Source organism: Myxocyprinus asiaticus, chromosome 5 (genome assembly GCF_019703515.2).
Source record: "Myxocyprinus asiaticus isolate MX2 ecotype Aquarium Trade chromosome 5, UBuf_Myxa_2, whole genome shotgun sequence".
Classification (NCBI taxonomy): domain Eukaryota; kingdom Metazoa; phylum Chordata; class Actinopteri; order Cypriniformes; family Catostomidae; genus Myxocyprinus; species Myxocyprinus asiaticus.
In genome coordinates, this window is record NC_059348.1 from 56,884,902 (window position 1) to 56,907,506 (window position 22,605).

Here is a 22,605-nt window from a genome sequence, read left to right on the forward strand (position 1 = left end):
GAGCAATCTGATGGCAAAGTTGTCGCGGGGGCTCTCATAGGCGTACATGGACTGTTTGAGTTTAGAGGGATGGACGCCGGTTGGCGCTGTCGTGCGTGGGGTTAGTGTGCACGTTTTTCTTTTTTCTGTTTGTTTGGTTCTGGGGGAACTTCAGGGTCTGACTGTGGCACTAATGTTGGTATGTGGTCTTTATAATTGTATTTTTGGCACACAATCTATTTTTTTTAATATGTCAAAATGTCAAATGTTAATATGAGTGGATTGTCTCTCTCCACGTGGATGTGAATGGGTCGGGGCACCCCATAAAAAGAAGGAAGGATATTTATTTTCTTAAACGTAAGAAATATGATATAGTGTTTCTTCAAGAAACGCATCTTTCCCCACAGGAAGCTGAAAAATTTGGGAAGATATGGGGTGGACATGTTTTCTTTAGTGCTGGCTCAAGTAAGAGCAGGGGAGTCATTACACTGATAAGTAAACATCTGCAATTTAAATGTCTCAAACAGATTAAAGATAAATTAGGAAGAGAATGCTTGCAGGTCTCCTACCCTCTTGATGGAAGTGAGTGCAGTCAGGAGGGCAGTTTTCAAAGAGAGTGCCTTTAGCTCAGCTGACTGCAGGGGCTCAAAGGGGGCTCTCCGTAGACCCTGAAGAACTACAGAGAGGTCCCATGAGGAAATACGGTCTGAAGGGATTCAACCTCCTGGTGCCTCTCAGGAACCTGATGATCAGATCATGCTTCCCTAAGGACTTACCGTGCACTGTGTCGTGGTGTGCCACTATAGCGGCTACATACACCTTCAAGGTGGAGGGGGACAGCTGCCCTTCCAACCTCTCCTGCAGGAAGGAAAGCACCGATCCGACTGCGCATCTCTGGGGGTCTTCGCGTTGGGAAGAACACCACTTAGCAAACAGATGCCACTTCAAGGCATACAGGAGCCTCGTAGAGGGGGCCCTAGCCTGAGTACCACCACGGGTGGTAGGCCACTCAAGTCTTCCGCGTCCCATCCAGGGGCCAGACATGGAAATTCCAGAGGTCTGGTCGCGGGTGCCAGATGGTGCCCCGTCCCTGAGAAAGAAGGTCCTTCCTCAAGGGAATTCGCCGGGGGGGGGGGGGGGCTGTTGCGAGGAGTGTGAGGTCCGAGAACCATGTCTGGGTAGGCCAGTCTGTGGGTCTGTGCAAGTAGGCGCACTGGGGGAAACGCATATTAGCATAGTCCAGGGAGCCAGCTGTTTGCCAGCACATCTATACCGAGAGGTGCCTCGGTCAGGGCGTACCAGAGCGGGCAGAGGGAGGATTCTTGGGAAGCGAACAGATCTACCTGTGCCTGCCAGAACCGACTCCAAATCAGCTGGACCACCTGTGGGTGGAGTCTCCACTCTCCCCTGAGGGTAACCTGTCGTGACAGCGCGTCCACTGCAGTGTTGAGGTCGCCTGGGATGTGAGTGGCTCGCAGTGACTTGAGGTGCTGCTGACTCCAGAGGAGGAGACGGCGGGCGAGTTGTGACATACAACGGGAGCGTAAACCGCCTTGATGGTTGATGTATGCCACTGTTGCCGTGTTGTCTGTCTGAACTAACACATGCTTGCCCTGGATCAGCGGCCAAAACCTCCGCAGGGCAAGCAGAATTGCCAACAACTCGAGGCAGTTGATGTGCCAACGTAGCCACAGGCCCGTCCAGGAGCCAGCGGCTGCGTGCCCATTGCATATAGTGCCCCAGCCCGTTTTGGAGGCATCTGTTGTAACCACGACGCACCTGGAGACCTGCTCTAGGGAAACGCCAGCCCATAGAAATGTTAGGTCGGTCCAAGGGCTGAAGAGGCGGTGACAGACCGGCGTGATGGCCACGCGATGTGTCCCGTGGCGCCATGCCAATCTCGGGACTCGAGTCTGGAGCCAGTGCTGAAGCAGTCTCATATGCATCAACCCGAGCGGAGTGGCCACCGCTGAGGATGCCATATGCCCCAGGAGCCTCTGAAACAGTTTCAGTGGAACCGCTGTCTTCTGTCTGAACGCCTTCAAACAGGTCAGCACCGACTGTGCGTGCTCGTTCGTGAGGCGCGCCGTCATCGAGACTGAGTCCAACTCCAAGCCACGAAAAGAGATGCTCTGAACCGGGAGGAGCTTGCTCTTTCCCCAGTTGACCCGAAGCTCTAGTCAGCTGAGGTGCGAGAGCACCAGGTCCCTGTGTGCATACAACACATCCCGAGAGGGAGCTAGGATTAGCCAATTGTTGAGATAGTTGAGGATGTGAATGCCCACTTCCCTTAACGGGGCAAGGGCTGCCTCTGCGACCTTCGTGAAGACACGAGGGGACAAGGACAGGCCAAAAGGGAGGACCTTGTACTGATTCGCCCGACCCTCAAATGCAAACCACAGGAAGGGTCTGTGTCGAGGTAGAATCGAGACGTGGAAGTACGCATCCTTCAGGTCTACCGCCGCAAAACAATCTTGATGCCGGACGCTCGCCAGATTGCGTTTTTGCATCAGCGTCTTGAACGGGAGTCTATGTAAAGCCCAGTTCAGTACTCGCAGGTCCAAGATTGGCCACAACCCACCGCCTTTCTTTGGTACAATGAAGTAGGGGTTGTAAATCCCCGATTTCATCTCGGCCGGAGGGACAGGCTCTATCACACCCTTCTGTAGGAGGGTAGCGATTTCCGCACACAAGGTAAAGGTGTTCTTGCTCTTCACCGAGGTGAAGTGGACACCGCTGAACAGACGGCGAGAGATAATGACCGCAACCAGGAATAACACACAAACGGAAAGCCACGAGTCCAAGTTCCGGGCGAGGGGGACCAAGGGGACAATCTCGTCGGATGTACCATGTTGAGTTCAGGGACATCGAAGCACTTACCTGGCTCCTTGTGACCACCCCCAGAACAGCCTGGGACGGGGGAGGAAGAGGCCCGTCATCGTGACCCATGAAGACCATCACATCGGGGGTGTATTTGTGCCACAGCTGGGTGCACAGGGGTGGGGAAACTGCCACTGGAGCATCAAACCTGCCAAAGTGGAATGGTGGACGGAGGTCATGATGACGGTCGTGCGCACCTGGTATGTGACCCAGGGAACAAGGAAACCGCTCTTTGCTGAACTCTTGGGTACCACAGCCACTTGGGCATGCAGCGAAATTAAATGAAAAGGTAACAAAAGATTCTCCTCCCGGCCCTTCACTGGGGGATGGAATGGTCTGCTTACCAGCTCCAGAGCAGCGGGTTTCATAGTCCCTGGGTCACCCGTCTCAGGGGTGCTTTGAAGCCTTTCGTGGGTTCTTGGTGGCCATGAGACGGGTGGTGTCTGCTTCCTGCAGTGGGCTCCACACCATGGCTGGACCACGGAGGCAGGCTGCGGCAGAGCTGGTGCAGTCACCGCAGGGGGACGACCTTGGCGACGAGCAGACGGGGTGCGGGATCTTGAGCCGTGCCAGGGCAGGATATGCTGGATAGCCTCCGTCTGCTGCTTCACTGCTGAGAACTGCTAGGCAAAGTCCTCGATGGTGTCGCCAAACAGGCCAACCTGGGAAATGGGGGCGCCAAGGAACCGTGCCTTGTTGGCCTCTCCCATCTCGACCAGGCTGAACCACCAAAGTGGACATCGCCTGCCCGAGAGACTGCTGTGACCTTCGTCACCCGGAGGGCGCAGCTCCTGCATTAATCCCAGGGCGGAACAACCCTTGTGCAGTTCCTTTAGCGCCTTGGCTTGGTGGATTTGCAGGAGAGCCATGGCGTACAGGGCGGAGGTGGCTTGCCCAGCGGCACCATAGGCATTGGCCGCCAGGGATGACGTAAACCTACAGAGCTTTGGGTGCCCGCGCCAGGTGGCGGCACTCTGTGGGCATAGGTGCACTGCGAGCGCCTTATCCACCGGGGGGATCACCAAATAGCCCTTGGCTGCCCCACCATCGAGGGTAGTGAGGGCAGGGGAGCTGAAAGATCAGGACCGGGTAGTAAAAGGTGCCTCCCACGACCTTGTCAGCTCCTCATGCACTTCCGGGAAGAAAGGAACTGGGGCGGGGCAGGGCGTGGCTGTGAGTGGCACTGCGAGCCCAGGAACCAATCATCGAGCTGCGAGGTTTCAGGGGAGAGTGGAGGTTTCCACTCTAGCCCGACGCTCGTGGCTGCCTGGGAAAGCATGTCCATCATCTCCGCGTCCGCCTGTGACTGGGCGACCACACCCGAGGGGGGAAGCCCAGCTGAGGCTTCCGCGTCTGACTGGACGAGCCCACTCTCCGATGCTGTGCTCAAGAGCTCATCAGCTTCGCGGGATCCGAATAAGAGGTCAAACTCGCTGTGAGACGAGCCGGCGGACTCATCCGGAAGCCCAATCGGGGCAGACGAGCGTGCTGGGGAATGGAGGTCCATGGGGGGATACCCCACGGAGGTGGTCCCATTGGGGTCCCCAAATCGCCCCCAGTGCTAGCCGCACTGGCCTCATACCCGTGGGTAGAAGGACCGGGGAGGGGAGCCGCTGGGGTGGCTTGCTTTCTTACAAAGGCAAGCCGCGACCACATCGTTGCCATGGACATGTTCTCGCAATGAGTACATGACCCAACCACAAATGCTGTCTCCGTGTGGGCAGCGCCCAGACACGAAAGGCAGCGATTGTGACCGTCAGAATTTGAGAAATAACGAGCGCAACCAGGAATAACACACAAACGGAAAGGCATCTTTAAAAAAACGCGTCTTTAAAAAGACGTTCTTTGTGTGCCGCTCTTTTAGAGAAATATACTCTTTTTTTAGAATATACTCTTTTATTTCTGCCGAAGCACCCAGGGGCGTTCTCTGCAGTGCACCAGTGCAGAGGAGGGAGAAGCCGCTGAAATGTGCTGTCAGATCCAGCAGAGGTGAATGAACAGCCTTGGGAATTGAGCTCAGTGAGCATCGACCATTCGGCTCCGAAGAGAAAATCTGAATGAGTGGTTGCATACCAGCTCCTTTTATACCCGTATGTTAGGGGGAGTGGTATGCAAATACCACTCGCCAATTTTCATTGGCTTTTTTTCAAAGACCAGAGGTGTTTCGGGCTCTCAAGAGTGACCCCTAGTGTCACTACATCGACACAACGTTGAGTGAGTGACAGATAGGGAATGGATTTTCAGCCGGGCACCTTCCAGTGACCCAAACAAGGCATTAAGTATTTAAGCATTTTATTCCCAGCTAATTTGTATGATTTAGTTAGAGGTAATTTCGACCCTTTAATAAAAAGGTTTTCGAGTGATGTGAGTAGGTGGGCTTCATTACATTTATTTATGATTGGGAAGGTTAATATTATTAAAATTAATTGTATTCCAATATTCAACTACCTGCTACAGTCACTTCCTCTTATTTTAAGCAATTTGAAAGCTTAACGAAGTCCATTATTTGGAATGGTAAGCGTCTCAGATTACATTTCAACAAGTTACATAGGCTGATTGACAAAGATGGGCTAGGCCTACCCAAGATTTTGTTTTATTATTATGCATTCAGTCTCAGACATTTGTCTCATTGGTCACTTCCACCTGAGAGAGCCCCTCACTGGTTTCATATTGAACAGGAATTCCTTGCCCCTATTTCGCCATTGCAAAGCCTTTCTATCAAACTAACTGGAGAAGTTAAGTTACACCCCATTATCTCGCATTTGCACGTGGTTTGGACAAAAGTGTCCAGAGTGTTTAATTCGGACATTTATTTAAATGTTGCCTCAAGCATATGGCTGAACCCTAAATTACATATTAATAAGTCCCCTTTCTGTTGGTCAGAGTGGATTGTGAGGGGGGTTACTACACTCGGTGACCTGTATGAGAGTGGATTGTTGAGATCTTTTGAGAATTTGGGTCATCAATTTGGGATTCCCAGATCTCAGTTTTATAGGTATTTACAGCTGCGCCACCTGCTCTGTATTGTTTTTGGGAGTAGCACACACCCCCCTAAAGCGGCAGATACTTTGGGAGAGGTGATTACTGTTTTTTGATAAGGTCATGAGGCATCAGCGTATTACTCCCTGCTAATTCAGAGTTTGGGGGATGGAGCTTTAACTTCTATCAAGTGATTATGGGAGAAAGATTTGAACTTGGTATTGGAGAAAGGAGTGTGGGCTAGGATTCTAAAAAATGTCAAGACTACATCTAGAGATGCAAGGGTGAGCCTTATGCAATTTAAGATTTCACATAGATTTTATTGGACCCCCCTCTAGATTATATAGGCTTGGTCTTAAAGACACACCCACCTGCTGGCGATGCCAATCAGAAGTTGGAGACACAACCCATGTCTTTTGGTGGTGTGTTATGATCCAAGATTTTTGGTTGAAGGTTCAGAGTTATTTGTGTGATGTTTTAGGCACTCAAATTTTACTTTGCCCCAGACTTTGTATTTTGGGTGATGGGGCGGTCATAAATTTGGGGGACAAATATATAAAAAATTGGGTTCTGACTAGTATTATGATTGGCAGACAGATTATTTTAAGGGGTTGGAAGTCGGACGGAGCGCCATCATTTCCGGAGTGGTGTGCGGAGATGGGGAGGGTGGCAGCTTTTGAGGAGGTGGCAGGTAGAAGGCTGGGGTTTGGGGACTTGTTTATCAGAAATTGGGTAGGTATTTGGCGGTTTTGGGGGACTCTAGGGGAAGGGATAGGGAGAGAGAAGTTTAGTTTAATTATGTATGTTTATTTTATATATATATATATATATATATATATATATATATATATATATATATATTATATATATTTATATATATATATGTATATATATATATATATATATATATATATATATATATATATATATATATATATATTTATTTATTTATTTATTTTTGTATGTTTGTTTGTGTGTGTATTATTTTATGTGACCACGGGGGTGTTTGTTGGGGGTTAGGGTGGGGTTGGTGTTTGGGGAGGGATATTAGTGGGGGTTAAAAGTTAAATGTTGATTCGGTGTGTGTGTGTTGTGTTTTTCTCTGATGTGTTTTTGCTTTGAATCAATAAAAACATTTTATAAAAAAAGAAAAACAGAAATATATTTAAATATAAATTTATGCATCATCTTTAAAGGCCTACTCGTGCGCTAAAATAGATGGTAAAATAAATACGATTTTCCAAAAAATAGAAGCTTCAAACAAATAGTCTATGAAAATACGTACTGAAGGGTGATTTGGACCCAAGTACTTAATTTTTAATTGGTTGGGATTTGAACTGTTGTTTAGCAATAGACATAATATATAAATGAAACTGAGTATGATGTAACTGGTGGTTTTTGTTTTGTCAGACTGCAGCATGAGGTGAGTTTACTACAGCAGCAGTTATCAGAGAGTCGACAACTACTGCACTCACTACAGTGTGAACTACAACTGTACGATGGAGTGTGTGGAGGAAGAAAGAGCGCCCCAGCAGGTAAAACTCTGCAACATGACAACTGTAAATATTTCTGATTAACAGTTTTTATTGATTCATAAAATTAACAAAGAAAAGCAAAAGATATATTCACAGAATCAACATTTAACCCCCACTATTACCCCTCCCTCTCCCAATCCCCAACCCCACACTGACCCTCAACAAACATCCCTGTGGTCACACATGATTATAGACACACACAAAATAAATAAATAAATAAAAAATATAATAATCACACAAATGTAAAACTATACTTCTCTCTCCACTGCCCCTCCCCGAGAGCCCCCCAAGAACGGAAAATAACTGTCCCACTTCCCATCAAATTAATCCAAGTTCCCTGGCCCTCTATATGACATCTCCTCGAATGTCGCCACCCTCCCCATCTCTGTGCACCACTTCCGAAACGAGGGCACTCCAGCCAACTTCCATGCCCTTAGAACAATCTGCCTGCCGATCATAACACTGGTTAGGACCCAATTTTGTATGTGTTTATCCCCTATATTGATGACCACCCCATCGCCTAAAATACAGAGTCTGGGGCAAAATGGAATTTGAGTGCCCAATATGTCACACATAAAACTCTGAACCTTCAACCAAAATTCTTGGATCTTAACACACCACCAAAAAACATGGGTTGTGTCTCCATTTTCTGATTGGCATCACCAGCAGGTGGGTGTGTCTTTAAGACCAAGCCTATACAATCTAGAGGGGGTCCAATAGAATTGATTTAAAATCTTGAATTGCATAAGGCGCACCTACATACAGACTTGATGTGTTTTAGAATCCTAGCCCACACTCCATCCTCCAAAACCAAGTTTAAATCTTTCTCCCATAATCTCTTGATAGAAGTTAAAGCTCCATCCCCCAGACTCTGAATTAGCAGGGAGGAATACACTGATGCCTCATGACCTTCTCCAAAAGCAGTAATCACCACTCCCAGAGTATCTGCCACTTTAGGGGGGTGTATGCTACTCCCAAAAATAGTACACAGCAGGTGGTGCAGCTGTAAATACCTAAGGAACTGAGATATGGGAATCCCAAAATGTTGAACCAAATTTTCAAAGGATCTCAACAATCCACTCTCATATAGGCCACTGAGTGTATTAACCTCACTCACAATCCACTCTGACCAGCAGAAAGGAGACTTATTAATACATAATTTTGGGTTCAGCCATATGCTTGAGGCAACATTTAAATAAATGTCCGAATTAAACACTCTGGACACTTTTGTCCATACCGAGTGCAAATGCGAGATAACGGGGTGTAACTTAACTTCTCTGATTAGTTTGCAATGGCGAAATAGGGGAAAGAACTTCCTGTTCAATACAAAACAAGGGAGGGGCTCTCTCAGGTGGAAGTGGCCAATGAGACAAATGTCTGAGTCTGAATGCATAATAATAAAACAAAATCTTGGGTAGGCTTAGCCCACCTTTGTCAGTCGGCTTATGCAATTTACTGAAATGTAATCTGAGACGCTTACCATTCCAAATGAAGGACTTCACTAAGCTATCAAATTGCTTGGAATAAGAGAGGGGGACATCTATAGGGAGAGACTGTAGCAGGTAGTTGAATTTTGGAATACAATTCATTTTAATAACATTAACCTTCCTAATCATAGATAAATGTAATGAAGCCCACCTGCCCACATCACTCAAAAACCTTTTTATTAAAGGGTCAAATTTAACTAAATCACACAAATTTGCTGGGAATAAAATGTCCAAATACTTAATGCCCTGTTTAGGCCACTGGAAGGAGCCCGGCTTAAAAGCTGTTACTGGGCAGTACGCTGTCAGAGCCAAAGCTTCAGATTTAGACCAATTGACTCTGTATCCTGAGAACTTAGAAAATGAATGAATAATTCTGTGGAGGCAAGGCGTAGATCTAGTGGGGTCAGAGACGAATAATAAAATATCATCTGCATAAAGCAAAAGCTTATGCACCATTCCCGCCACCACCCCTGGAAAATTATCTTCCTTTCTTATTGCGGCTGCTAATGGTTCCAGGGCAAGACAGAACAATAATGGGGTAAGAGGGCAAACCTGCCGAATGCCCTCCATCCAATAAAGTATTCCAGAGCCCATATATTTCCAAAATCATAAAAGGATAATCCCATTCTACCATATCAAACGCCTTTTCGGTGTCAAGTTAGATGGCAGCGACTGGAGTCTGATCATTCGCCACTGAACACATGATATTGATTAAACGCCTAATGTTATCAGAAGAGCTGCAGTCCCAAATAAACCCCACCTGATCTATATGTATAAGAGATGTCATAACCTTACTTAATCGGTTAGCCAAAATTTTTGACAATATTTTAACGTCTAGCTGGATCAGGGAAATTGGATGGTAACTCTTACACTCATTTGGATCTTTGTCCTTTTTAAGAATCAGACTGATTCGGGCTTGTGTCATGGTTGGCAGAAGATTTCCATTCTTTAATGGTTCCGTATAAACTTCAGTCAAAAGTGGAGCCAGTTCTGTAGCATAAGATCTAAAAAATTCAGCGGCAAAGTCATCTGGCCCCAGAGCCTTGCCTGTAGGCAAGGCCTTAATTACCTCACCAAGCTCCTCCAAGGTTGTCTCAGAGTCAAGAGAATTTTTTTGCTCATTTGTCAGTTTAGGGAGTTCTAATGGTTCCACAAAGTTTCTAATATCTTCATTAGTAGACGAAGACATGGAACTATAGAGATCAAGATAGAATTCTTTATAAGCATTATTAATATCAATGGAAAAAGACTCTCTCTGCTTTATATATCTAGCCAAAAGCTTCCCTGCTTTGTCCCCCGACTCAAAGTATGTCTGTCTTGCCCTGAATAGCCAAAACTCCACCTTCCATGACAAAATAGTATTATATCTCTATTTCAATCGGGTCAATTCTCTGAGGCCATCAGACGACATTTGGCACTTCAGCTCTGCCTCGGCGCTTTTAATATTCCCTTCCAACTCCACAAATTCACGTGCTTTGGATTTTTTGGTGAATGAGGCATACTCTAAGATCCGGCCCCTAAGAACCGCCTTAAGTGCCTCCCAAGCCATGACCACAGAGGATACTGAGGACTAGTTGGTCTCCATATAAACATTGATTTCAGCCTTTAACATTTGTTGGAATTCAGGATTTTGCAAAAGGGATACATTAAAGCGCCAACTATATGACTTCCTCTTCTCCATATGTGGCAACACCTCTAAACAATTGAGCAATCAACAACAGATGAAATGAGGGAAGTCTCCAAATATCTGTAAAACCAAGATTTTTACACATCGTGTGAAGCATTAGTGTTGCTCTAGGGAGCTTGCACACTTTTGCTTCACTGATCAAGGATGGAGTCCATCAAAAGATTCAAGTCTCCTCCTAAAATTATATCATGAGGGGTGCCAGCGGCTTGCAACATCACTTCAAGATCTATAAAAAAGCCCTGATCATCAAGGTTAGGTGCATAAATATTAGCCAAAATAAGACTTTGCCCCTGAATTTCTGCTAAAACAATAATGACTCTTCCTAATTTATCTTTAATCTGTTTGAGACATTTGAATTGAAGATGCTTACTTATCAGTGTAATGACTTCCCTGCTCTTACTTGAGCCAGCACTAAAGAAAACATGTCCACCCCATATCTTCCCAAATTTTTCAGATTCCTGCGGGGAAAGATTTGTTTCTTGAAGAAACACTATATCATATTTCTTATGCTTAAGAAGAAAAATAGCCTTCCTTCTTTTTATGGGATGCCCCAACCCATTCACATTCCACGTGGAGAGAGACAATCCACTCATATTAACATTTGACATTTTGACATATGAGAAAATATATATTGTGTCAAAAACAAAATTATAAAGACCACATTCCAACATTAGTGCAACAATCAAACCCCGAACTTCTCCCATAACCAAACAAACAGAAAAATGTGCGCATTTACCCTGCACATGACAGCGCCAACTGGCATCCATCCCTCTAAACTCAAACAGTCCATGTACGCCTACGAGAGCCCCCGCGACAACTTTGCCATTGGATTGCCCAAGTCCGGTGTTTCTGTACACATTTTGTAAAACAGAATTACAGAACAAAAGATAATCTATAAAACAAACTCCAGCCAATAGCAGGAATAAACAAAGAACGTGTAGATTCATCCACAAAACTGTCCCGAAGGTGTGTTACTCCACAAAACAAATTCCAGCCGCTAGCGGAACCAGCACAAAAAGAAAAAAGGCACTCAGTTTCCTCGGACAGTCAAACGAATGTTCAGTGAGTTGGCCCATTTGGCAGCAACGTGAGTATCACAAAATAACTTACTGCTGTGGGCATGTGAATGTTTTATGGCCAACCTTAGCATCTATTCTCAATTTGGCCAGGAATTTCAGTGCAAAAGCGACCTTCCGTTGATGCAAGAGTTTCTTACATTCTTTGAATCGATCATGTTTCTCTCTTGTCGAATTTGCAAAGTCTGGGTACAAGAAAATGCTGTGGTTCTTCCAAGAAAGCCTTCCTTTACTCCTCGCCTCACGTAACACAAGATCTTTATCGGATGATCTCAGAAATATGGCCAGAATTGATCGTGGCCTGTCTCCCTCAGTGGATCACCGAGCCGGAACCCTGTGAGCTCGCTTGATTTCCAGCTTATGGCTTGTTATGTCAAGCAGATTTGGAAAGAGCCCATCCAGGAATTTCACCATATCTTGACTAGGGGTGTAACGGTATGACATTTTCATGGTATGATAACCGTCACACAAATTACCATGGTATTACGGTTTCACGGTATTTAGGTGCATTGATAATATTAAAAGCAGTTCAATATTTGGTTATGAAATAGGCTATTTCTGATAATAGCCACAGATAAATATTTCAGTTATAACCAATTCTTGAACTTTATTTTGGATTTCTTCAACTTTAATCCTTTAACTTTTGATCTTGAACATCAGGACACTCTCTTAATCCGACAAGGTAAAAAAAGAAAAAAAAAATCACAAACCGGTAAACATAAAAAAAAAAAAATTGGCAACATGTAACTTTCTTTAAACTTTCTTCTTACACTATGCAAAAGGAGATGTTTAGCAATACACTGTATTTTTATTGTATACAGTCTTCTTATTTTGTGTATACTCTATATTGTATATTATTAGGTGTATATTGTATATTGTGTTGTGTAACAGATGTGTAAACTGTGTTATGTGTAAATCAGATGTTTATTGTAATTGTCATACTGCTATGTTGCTTGGAACCTCACCCAAGACTTTCACCCACTGTTGCACTTGTGTATATGTTTGAGTGACAATAAAGGCATTTTATTTTATTTGAAAAAAATATTCCCCTTTGCAGCAGTTCTCAAATGTCATTTGCGACTGCGAACATTCAAACTTGTTCAAACCAAGACTGTTCATGTGACACACAAGAACCACTGACTCAACGTGTCTTATTGTGTCAAGTTTGAATATGCACATAGGCAACTGTTCAAAATGATTTTAATAAAGCAATTTTGTATTATTTCCATTTGGTGAAAGGTTTTTACAAAGGTGCTCTTTCTGTCTCCCTTTCTGTTTGTTTAGGATACGTGTGTGAGGTGCAGTACCCGTCAGTGGAGTTGGGGGCACTTTTGCTGGAGGTTCGTGCTCTAAAGGCTCAGCTGGAGCGCAGTGTGCAGGAGAACGGCGCCCTCCGTCTTCAGCTGCAGAAACAGCTCGAGTTGTCCGGCGGGCAGCGGCCGTCTCCCCTCATACCTGCCAGCCCGCTGCGTGATGCGCTTTGCCGCCGCCAGCTGCTCCACGGTAACATGCACTGATTCTCAGTTTGATGCTGTTGCTTGTGTACTGTACACACTGTGATTAATTATAATAATACATTTTATTTATAATGCACTTTTTTTACACTCAAAGCACTACAAGATTAAAATATAAACATAACAACAAAACAACAACAAAACAATTGAGTTAATAAAAGTTTCCTTAAATAAGTCTTAAGCAACTTCTTAAAACAATCCAGGGTTGGGGCATTTCTAATGGAAAAAGGAAGAGCATTCCATAGCTTAGGGGCTCTGAAGGAGAAAGCTCTTTTCCCCATTGATTTAAGTTTGCAGGAGGGCTGCAGAAGAGCAAGTGAGTTAGCAGAACGGAGAGGACGAGAGGGAGTATAAAGTGCAACAAGGTTGCAAAGATACACTGGTGCTATCCCATGAACTGCTTTATACATTAAAATGAAAGTTTTAAAATCAATACGTGCATTGATGGGAAGCCAATGCAACTGCAAGAGCACAGGGGTAATGTGTTGACGTAGAGAAGTGTAAGTAAGAACATGAGCAGCAGAGTTCTGAATATACTGAAGCCTATTTATGGATTTTGCTGGTAGACCTGAAAAGAGGGCATTACAGTAATCCAGCCCAGAGGTAATAAAGGCATGGAAAAGCCTTTCTGCATCAGCCAGAGATAGGAAGGGCCTAAGTCGTGCAATGTTTCTAAGTATGTGCATCAAATGTCAGCTGAGCTTCAAAGATAATGCCAAGGTTCCGCTCTTGAAAAGTGGGTAGCACCAGGCTGTTACCAACCATCAATTTATGATGGTCAACTTTACAAGTAGCAGCCGGTGTACCAATGAGCATAAGCTCAGTTTTGGAGCAATTCAGTTTCAGAAAGTTATGCTGCATCCAAGTTCTTATTTCTTGCAAACACTCAGTCATAACAGTTAAAGTGCAGGTGATATCAGGGCTAGTGCTAACATAAATTTGATTATCATCAGCATAGCAATGATACCCAAGGCCATATTTCCCAATAATCTGCCCGAAGGGAGGCATATACACTATATTGCCAAAAGTATTCGCTCACCCATCCAAATAATTGAATTCAGGTGTTCCAATCACTTCCATGCCACAGGTGTATAACATGAAGCACCTAGGCATGCAGACTGCTTCTACAAACATTTGTGAAAGAATGGGCCGCTCTCAGGAGCTCAGTGAATTCCAGCGTGGTACTGTGATAGGATGCCACCTGTGCAACAAGTCCAGTCGTGAAATTTCCTCACTGCTAAATATTCCACAGTGAACTGTCAGTGGTATTATAACAAAGTGGAAGCGATTGGGAATGACAGCAACTCAGCCACGAAGTGGTAGGCCATGTAAAATGACAGAGCGGTGTAAGCGGATGCTAAGGTGCATAGTGCGCAGAGGTCGCCAACTTTCTGCAGAGTCAATCGCTACAGACCTCCAAAGTTCATGTGGCCTTCAGATTAGCTCAAGAACAGTGCGTAGAGAGCTTCATGGAATGGGTTTCCATGGCTGAGCAGCTGCATCCAAGCCATACATCACCAAGTGCAATGCAAAGCGTCGGATGCAGTGGTGTAAAGCACGCCGCCACTGGACTCTAGAGCAGTGGAGACGCGTTCTCTGGAGTGATGAATCACGCTTCTCCATCTGGCAATCTGATGGATGAGTCTGGGTTTGGCGGTTGCCAGGAGAACGGTACTTGTCTGACTGCATTGTGCCAACTGTGAAGTTTGGTGGAGGGGTGATTATGGTGTGGGGTTGTTTTTCAGGAGCTGGGCTTGGCCCCTTAGTTCCAGTGAAAGGAACTCCGAATGCTTCAGCATACCAAGAGATTTTGGATAATTCCATGCTCCCAACTTTGTGGGAACAGTTTGGGGATGGCCCCTTCCTGTTCCAACATGACTGCGCACCAGTGCACAAAGCAAGGTCCATAAAGACATGGATGAGCGAGTTTGGTGTGGAAGAACTTGACTGGCCTGCAAAGAGTCCTGACCTCAACCCGTTAGAGCACCTTTGGGATGAATTAGAGCGAAGACTGCGAGCCAGGCCTTCTCGTCCAACATCAGTGTCTGACCTCACAAATGCGCTTCTGGAAGAATGGTCAAAAATTCCCATAAACACACTCCTAAACCTTGTGGAAATCCTTCCCAGAAGAGTTGAAGCTGTTATAGCTGCAAAGGGTGGGCCGACGTCATATTAAACCCTATGGATTAAGAATGGGATGTCACTTAAGTTCATATGCGTCTAAAGGCAGATGAGCGAATACTTTTGGCAATATAGTGTAAGTGCTGAACAGAGCGGGGCCCAACGCTGACCCCTGGGGAACGCCCTGACGTACTGGTACAGTCTCTGATTTGTTATTACCCAGAATAACAAACTGAAAGCAATCTGTTAAATAGGATCTGAACCAGTCCAACACCATCCCAGAGAGACCAAGCCAACTATGCAGCCTATCCAGTAGGATGGAATGACATATAGTGTCAAATGCAGCACTGAGGTCTAGCAAGACCAAAATACTGCATGCTGCTGTATCAGCTGCAATAAGGAGGTCATTCATGACCCTCACCAAGGCTGTCTCAGTGCTATGCCCAGTTCTGAAGCCTGATTGTAATAAATTATTTTGAGACAGGTAATTGTGTTACTGGGCTGAAACAACACGCTCCAGAACCTTTGCCAAAAAAGGTAGGTTAGACATATGCCTATAAATTGACAGATCAGAGGGATCACATCCAGGCTTTTTAGGGACTGGTGTGATTGCTGCCATTTTTAGTGCAGGGGGAACAGACCCATAATTTAATGAGTTCACAATTAAAGCGATATGGGGACTAATAGATGGTAGACTAATCCCTTGAGAACAGAAGAAGGAAGGGGAAGTGAATAGAGTTTTGATTAATAAAAATACAGTACAAGTGCATTTGGGAGAAAAGGTGTAGTGAACGTTTTTGTGCTTTATCATATGATGCAGTAACACACTTTTGTAGTAATTGATGTGTGTTGTCATGAAATCAGAGACTCTCACCTTGAAATCTGAACACAAGTGCTCACTGAGATGCATGTTATTAGCATGTGTAAACAGAGATGTGTCTATCAATTCTAATACCAGAAGTAAACAGGTGCAGGTGTTTGCAGTGTGTGAATGGACGTGGTTTGTGTGTGTGTTTTGTTCTCACTGGGTTGCCATGTTCTTCAGACCCCTCACCCTCTCCTCCCGTGAGAGACGTGGGTCCGTTTTCTGCAGGACCGCCTTACTCGCCGTACTCCGAGCTGGAGGAGAACACGCTGAATGCTAACGGTGTGTGCATGCTAACTGCTCACCGCATGACTTTTCATTGTATAATTTAGAAATAACATAAAACTCACTGCAGGGGCAAATTTACCTTTATGAGGGAAGATATTTTCTAACCATTCGAAAAAAAAAAACCCAACTCTGTAAATCTAATTTCCTTAAGGGGTTTATTTTGTGATAATGAGTGGCTGACTGTACGTTATCCCACTTATTACATGGCTACTTGACAAATATATATATATATATTATATAAACGCACAATAGGACAGAATACAGTATGTACAAATAGGCTATATACAGTTATACAGTTATGCACAAGGGAATGTAATATGCAGAAGAGGTTAGGCATGTTAATTATAAATATGAGTGAATAAGATATTGCACATGATTATACTGCACAGTGGAGAGACACTGGGGGAGTTTTAATTGTTCATGAGATAGATGGCCTGAGCGGAAAAATGCTTCTTTTTCTGTAGTTACAGTATTTAGAAAATCACCTGCCTGAGACAACAGTCAATTATACACTTGATAAATCTGTATAATGACTACAGAATATAATGATTCACCAGTCAGAATGAAGTATTCCACAGAGCCGTATATTAAAATGGAATGTTAACAGATAAAAAGAAATGAATTCACAACAGGGGCATTTTTGCACAAGTCCTGGTTAATAATTTACACAGCATTGATCAACTGTGAGCAATGAGCGATACTGCATCAGGAGTTGTAGTATGATTCTTTTTTTTTTGATGAACTACTTGATGTCCATCTGCTAATAAGCTCATCTCATCTCAGACTCACTCGAGCCTCATACAGATCTAGAAGGAGAAGCTCCGGATGGCTCATTCGCTCATCGTAATGGCCGTCATGTGATCGGTCACGTGGACGACTACAGTGCGCTTCAGCAGCAGGTCTTAGAAGGCCGAGGGCTCCTGCAGCACATGGAGGCTGCGCTGCAGTCCTGCCTCAATAGTGCCCTACTGGATGTCAGCACTGGGAATGCTAGGAAGGTAATGCTGAGGTGCATCTGACAAATCACAGCAGTTTCACCTACAGCGGATGTTTAACATGTTCTTTCTGTTTCAGGGTCTGGATTATAGCACGGTGAAGACGCTGCTCTCCGACACAAAGACTTTACGACAGATTCTGGAGGAGGCCATATCCCTGCTCAAGATGTTCTGGCGGGCAGCTCTACCGAGCAGCGACGGCCCCGCCCACCTCATCCAGAGGGTTTGAACTTCATCTTTATTTTATAAATTGCTACTGCTCTACAAAGCCAAAAAACAGGTTGAGGGGGCCTGGGTAGCTCAGTGGTAAAATACACTGGCTACTGCCCCTGGAGTTGGCTAGTTCGCTAGTTCGAATCCAGGGCGTGCTGAGTGACTCCAGTCAGGTCTCCTAAGCAACCAAATTGGCCCGGTTGCTAGGGAGGGTAGAGTCACATGGGGTAACCTTCTTGTGGTCGCTATAATGTGGTTCACTCTCGGTGGGGCGCGTGGTGAGTTGAGCATGGTTGCCACGGTGGGTGGTGTGAAACCTCCACACGTGCTATGTCTCTGTGGCAACACACTCAACAAGCCACGTGATAAGATGCATGGGTTGACTGTCTCAGACGCAGAGGCAACTGGGATTCGTCCTCCGCCACCCAGACAGGCAAATTACTACACGACCACGAGGACTTAGAGCACATTGGGAATTGGGCATTCCAAATTGGGAGAAAAAAGGAAAAAAGAAAAAAAAATGGTTGAGTTTATATCTGTACATATTTTCTCTGAATCTGAGCATATAGTGTCTGTGTGGATCTGACATATCGAGTCAGACCCACACAGACACGATTTCACTCATAACTCAGTTTTGACTGAATGTGTAGTTACTGCATTTAGCCTTTGTAAGGCAGGGTAGTTTATGCATAATGTGTCCATGGACTTATAGGTTATAATCAGGGTATGAATTTAACTTTATTGCCCACCAGTCACAGTCACTGTTAAATGCCCAATTTAACAGCCACTTTGATTTTATATATATATATAATTTTATAAAAGACACCAATGTTTAATCAATCAATTCAATGCATTAATATTTGTTAATAAGTATTATTAATATAATTAACAATGATCAGAATACTCAATTCTTCCACCAAGTAATATAGTTCATTCTCCTAATGGTAGGCTGTTTACAGTTGCCAAACAATAAAAGAACTCAGGGTTTCGCCCTTCTGCAAATTAAGGCCTTAAAAAGGCCTTAAATCGGAGCAACAAGTATTACATTCGTAAGGTCATGGCATTAAATGTTGCATGAGGGATTGTTTTATCGTTGGGTTTAAATAGGGTGACCATACGTCTCGGTTTACCTGATAAAGTCCCGGTTTTAAGAGGTGTGTCCCGGCAATTCAATTTAATTATGTCCTGGTTTCAGCTGGTAGGCTCACTGATGGTTTCCTTCTTAAATTAAATATCATAATTTTCCTTCTCGCTATTGTCTTTGGTATCATTTGCAGAGAAGAGAAACAATTTTGCTGTGTCGCACGTTGATTTGACGATACTTTCATTCTAGTCTTTAACCTCTTAAAGCCGGAGCGACCCGGTAACGGGCCCTCTAGGGAGCGCTGATCACAAAAAAATATAATAATAATAATATTACGGTATTACTCAACAACCACTTGCTTGATCTGCACAAAATAGGTGTCATTTTAAAGCATAGACTCTTATCTTTACAATGAATATAGCTGATCTGACCAATTCTAAAATACTGCTTTTAAATTTGCTGATAAATTAGAAGTGTTCCATTTTTAAAAAATTGCAAATTTGCAATCACAACTATCGTATAAAAAAAAAAACCTGTAAAAAATATTTTAAAAAATCACACAGCCATGTGTTATATATCTTTGGAAAGGTCTTGATTAGTAGAATGTAACAAGCACATTTATTTCATTCAGAGACCAAACTACAGTGAGTATTGGTGAGTGAAATCCACATATATCTAAAAAAAAAAAAAGGATAAACAGCATTTCTGTTACATTTTAGTTCATTAGTTTAAGTCAAGTCAAAATGTATTTATAAAGCACATTGATCCAAAGTGCTGTACAGTCCAATAAAACCAAAATAAAAAAAGATACATTTATAGAAAAAACAATTAATACAATTCATTGAACAATGTAATAAAAATAGTACAAAATAATAGTAAAAGAGTCAAAATAAGATTTTAGTGAAGATTTAAAACAACTAGAGAAAGAGCAGACCTCACGTGAAAGGGGAGACTATTCCAGAGTTTGGGGGCAACAACAGAATAGGCTTGATCACCCTTTTTTTTTTTTTTTTTACATCGGCAACGGGGGACAGACAGAAGAAGCTGATTACAAGATCTGAGCATTCTGGTGGGAGAGTGTGGATGAAGAAGGTCACTAATGTACTGAGATGCAATACCATAAAGGGCCTTAAACACATAGATGAGAACTTTCAAATCAATTCTGAATTTAACAGGAAGCCAGTGAAGAAATGCCAGTTCAGGTGAAATATGACCCCTTTTTTTCGTCGCTGTTAAAAATTTAACCGCAGCATTTTACACCATCTGCATATTAAATAAAGCAGTTTGAGGTAGGCCAATGTACAGAGAATTACAGTAACCAGCAATGATGTAATTAGTGCATGGATCACGGTTTCCAGATCTGTACTTGAAAGAAACTGTTTTAATTTTACAACAGACCTTTAATGAAAGAAACTTCCCTTGACAACAGCACTAATTTGTTTATCAAAAATTAAAGATGTGTCAAAAATAACACCAAGATTTTTAACATGCTTACCTAACCGGGCTTCAATGGCAGTGGAGGGCCTGGGAGAGCCTAAAATAAAAATGTCTGTTTTACTATCATTTATTTGAAGAAAATTGTTTGTCATCCAACATTTAATGTCCTCAAGACAATTAAAGAGAATCGTCAGCGTAGCTATGATAGGAAATATTATATTTCCTAAAAATGGAATCCAGGGGGAGCATATAAAGGGAAAACAGTAAAGGACCCAATATGGATGCCTGTGAGGGACACCGCAAGATAAAGGGGCAGATGAAGATTAAAAGTTCCATAAGTTTACTATGAAAGTCCTTTCTCTCAGGTCAGAGGCAAACCACTGTAGAGCCAGACCCTGTATGCCGACCACACACTCCAGATGATCCAAGAGAATTCCATGGTCAATAGTATCAAAAGCAGCACTGAGATCCAATAAAACCAGAACAGCACATGAGCCAGGGTCAAGTGAGAGTAAGATATCATTTTTGACCTTCAACAGAGCAGATTCAGTACTACAGTCATGGGAAAAAGAAAATACACCCTCCTTGAATTCTATGGTTTTACGTATCAGGACATAATAAAAATCATCTGGTCCTTAGCAGGTCTTAAAATTAGGTAAATACAACCTCAGATGAACAACAACACATGACATATTACACCGTGTCATGATTTATTTTACAAAAATAAAGTCAAAATGGAGAATCCATGTGTGAAAAACTAAGTACATCTTTACTGCTTCCATAGGAATTAAGAGGCTAAGTAGTAGCCAGGTGCTGCTAATCAAATGCCCTTGATTAACTGATCATCAGCAAGTTACTACACTCGGTGACCTATATGAGAGTGGAGTGTTGAGATCCTTTGAAAATTTGGTTCAACATTTTGGGATCCCAGATCTCGATTTTTTTTAAGTATTTACAGCTATGCCACCTGCTCTGTACTATTTTTGGGAGTAGCATACACTCCCGTAAAGTGGCAGACACTTTGGGAGTTGTGATTACTGCTTTTGGAAAAGGTCATGAGGCATCAGTGTATTACTTCCTGCTAATTCAGAGTCTGGGGTGTGGAGCTTTAACTTCTATCAAGAGATTATGGGAGAAAGATTTAAACTTGGTTTTGGAGGATGGAGTGTGGGCTAGGATTCTAAAAAACGTCAAGTCTGTATGTAGGTGCGCCTTATGCAATTCAAGATTTTAAATCAATTCTATTGGACCCCCTCTAGATTGTATAGGCTTGGTCTTAAAGACACACCCACCTGCTGGCGATGCCAATTAGAAGATGGAGACACAAACCATGTTTTTTGGTGGTGTGTTAAGATCCAAGAATTTTGGTTGAAGGTTCAGAGTTTTATGTGTGACGTATTGGGCACTCAAATTTCATTTTGCCCCAGACTTTGTATTTTAGGCGATGGGGTGGTCATCAATATAGAGAATAAGCACATAAAAAATTGGGTCCTAACCAGTGTCATGATCGCCAGATAAGTAGATTTAAGGGGATGGAAGTCGGCTGGAGCGCCCCCATTTCAGGAGTGGTGCTCAGAGATGGGGAGGGTGGCGGCTTTTGAAGAAGGGTCATCTAGAAGTCTGGGGAATTTGGACTCGTGTGTGGGGAAATGGGGCAAATATTTGGCATTTTTGGAGGGCTCTCGGGGAGTGGCAGTGGAGAGAGAGGTGTAGTTGTTAATGTGTGTGATTATTATATATATATATATTTTTTTATATGTGTGTCTATAATCATGTGTGACCACAAGGATGTTGTTGAGGGTCAGGTTGGGGTTGGGGTTGGGGATTGGGAGGGGGGTAAATATTGATTCTGTGTATATATGTTTTGCTTTTCTTGGTTTAATGTATGAATCAATAAAATGTTAATCACAAAAAAAAAAGAACCAATGGAATGTAAACTACTGAACAGGATCATTTGTTTAAATTCAGTTACGATATTGTCTTGTAGAATATATGTGAGTATCTGTTATGTCAGATAGCTTCTTCAGGGCAGTACTAAATAAAAATGGTTTGACTTTAAAAATCTGGTCACCCTATGATTAAGTCATTTTAAAGTGAAGAATATGCCTAATTTCTGTGCCACATGGCTTACATTAGATCGCTAAATTTTCATTTAACAGTATACAATACAGTTCGTGGAATATGCTGCTTCATCTGTCAGTAAGTGATGCAGCAGTGTTGTAGAGGAATATAGCTGATACAAGGGGTCTGATCAGAAGGTAAAATTTATTTCCATATTCTGGTGGTTGGGAGCAGAGGTATTCAAGCCTTAAGATACTTTTTGTCAAATGAGTTAAGTAATGGCGATCCATTGAAAGTTTCATTTTTAAACTTTGAAGTGTTGCTATAAATATAACTCTTCATGTGCTCCCTAGACATTTACATTTAGAGAACATATTGACGTATTGTGTTCCCTTCAATTTATT

The 22,605-nt window shown here is 43.4% G+C and overlaps 1 protein-coding gene across 6 annotated transcripts in view; it reads left to right on the plus strand.

Annotated features, from left to right (window-relative positions):
- The window catches only part of LOC127441319 (myomegalin-like), a 133,123-nt gene that overhangs the window by 104,774 nt on the left and 5,744 nt on the right, over nt 1-22,605 (plus strand). For all 6 annotated transcript variants that reach the window (XM_051698579.1, XM_051698575.1, XM_051698577.1 and 3 more), the window contains 5 exons: nt 7,249-7,373; nt 12,908-13,126; nt 16,304-16,405; nt 17,195-17,409; nt 17,486-17,629. In XM_051698579.1, coding sequence (XP_051554539.1) covers nt 7,249-7,373; nt 12,908-13,126; nt 16,304-16,405; nt 17,195-17,409; nt 17,486-17,629 — 805 coding nt within the window. The remainder of the gene's footprint in view (nt 1-7,248; nt 7,374-12,907; nt 13,127-16,303; nt 16,406-17,194; nt 17,410-17,485; nt 17,630-22,605) is intronic.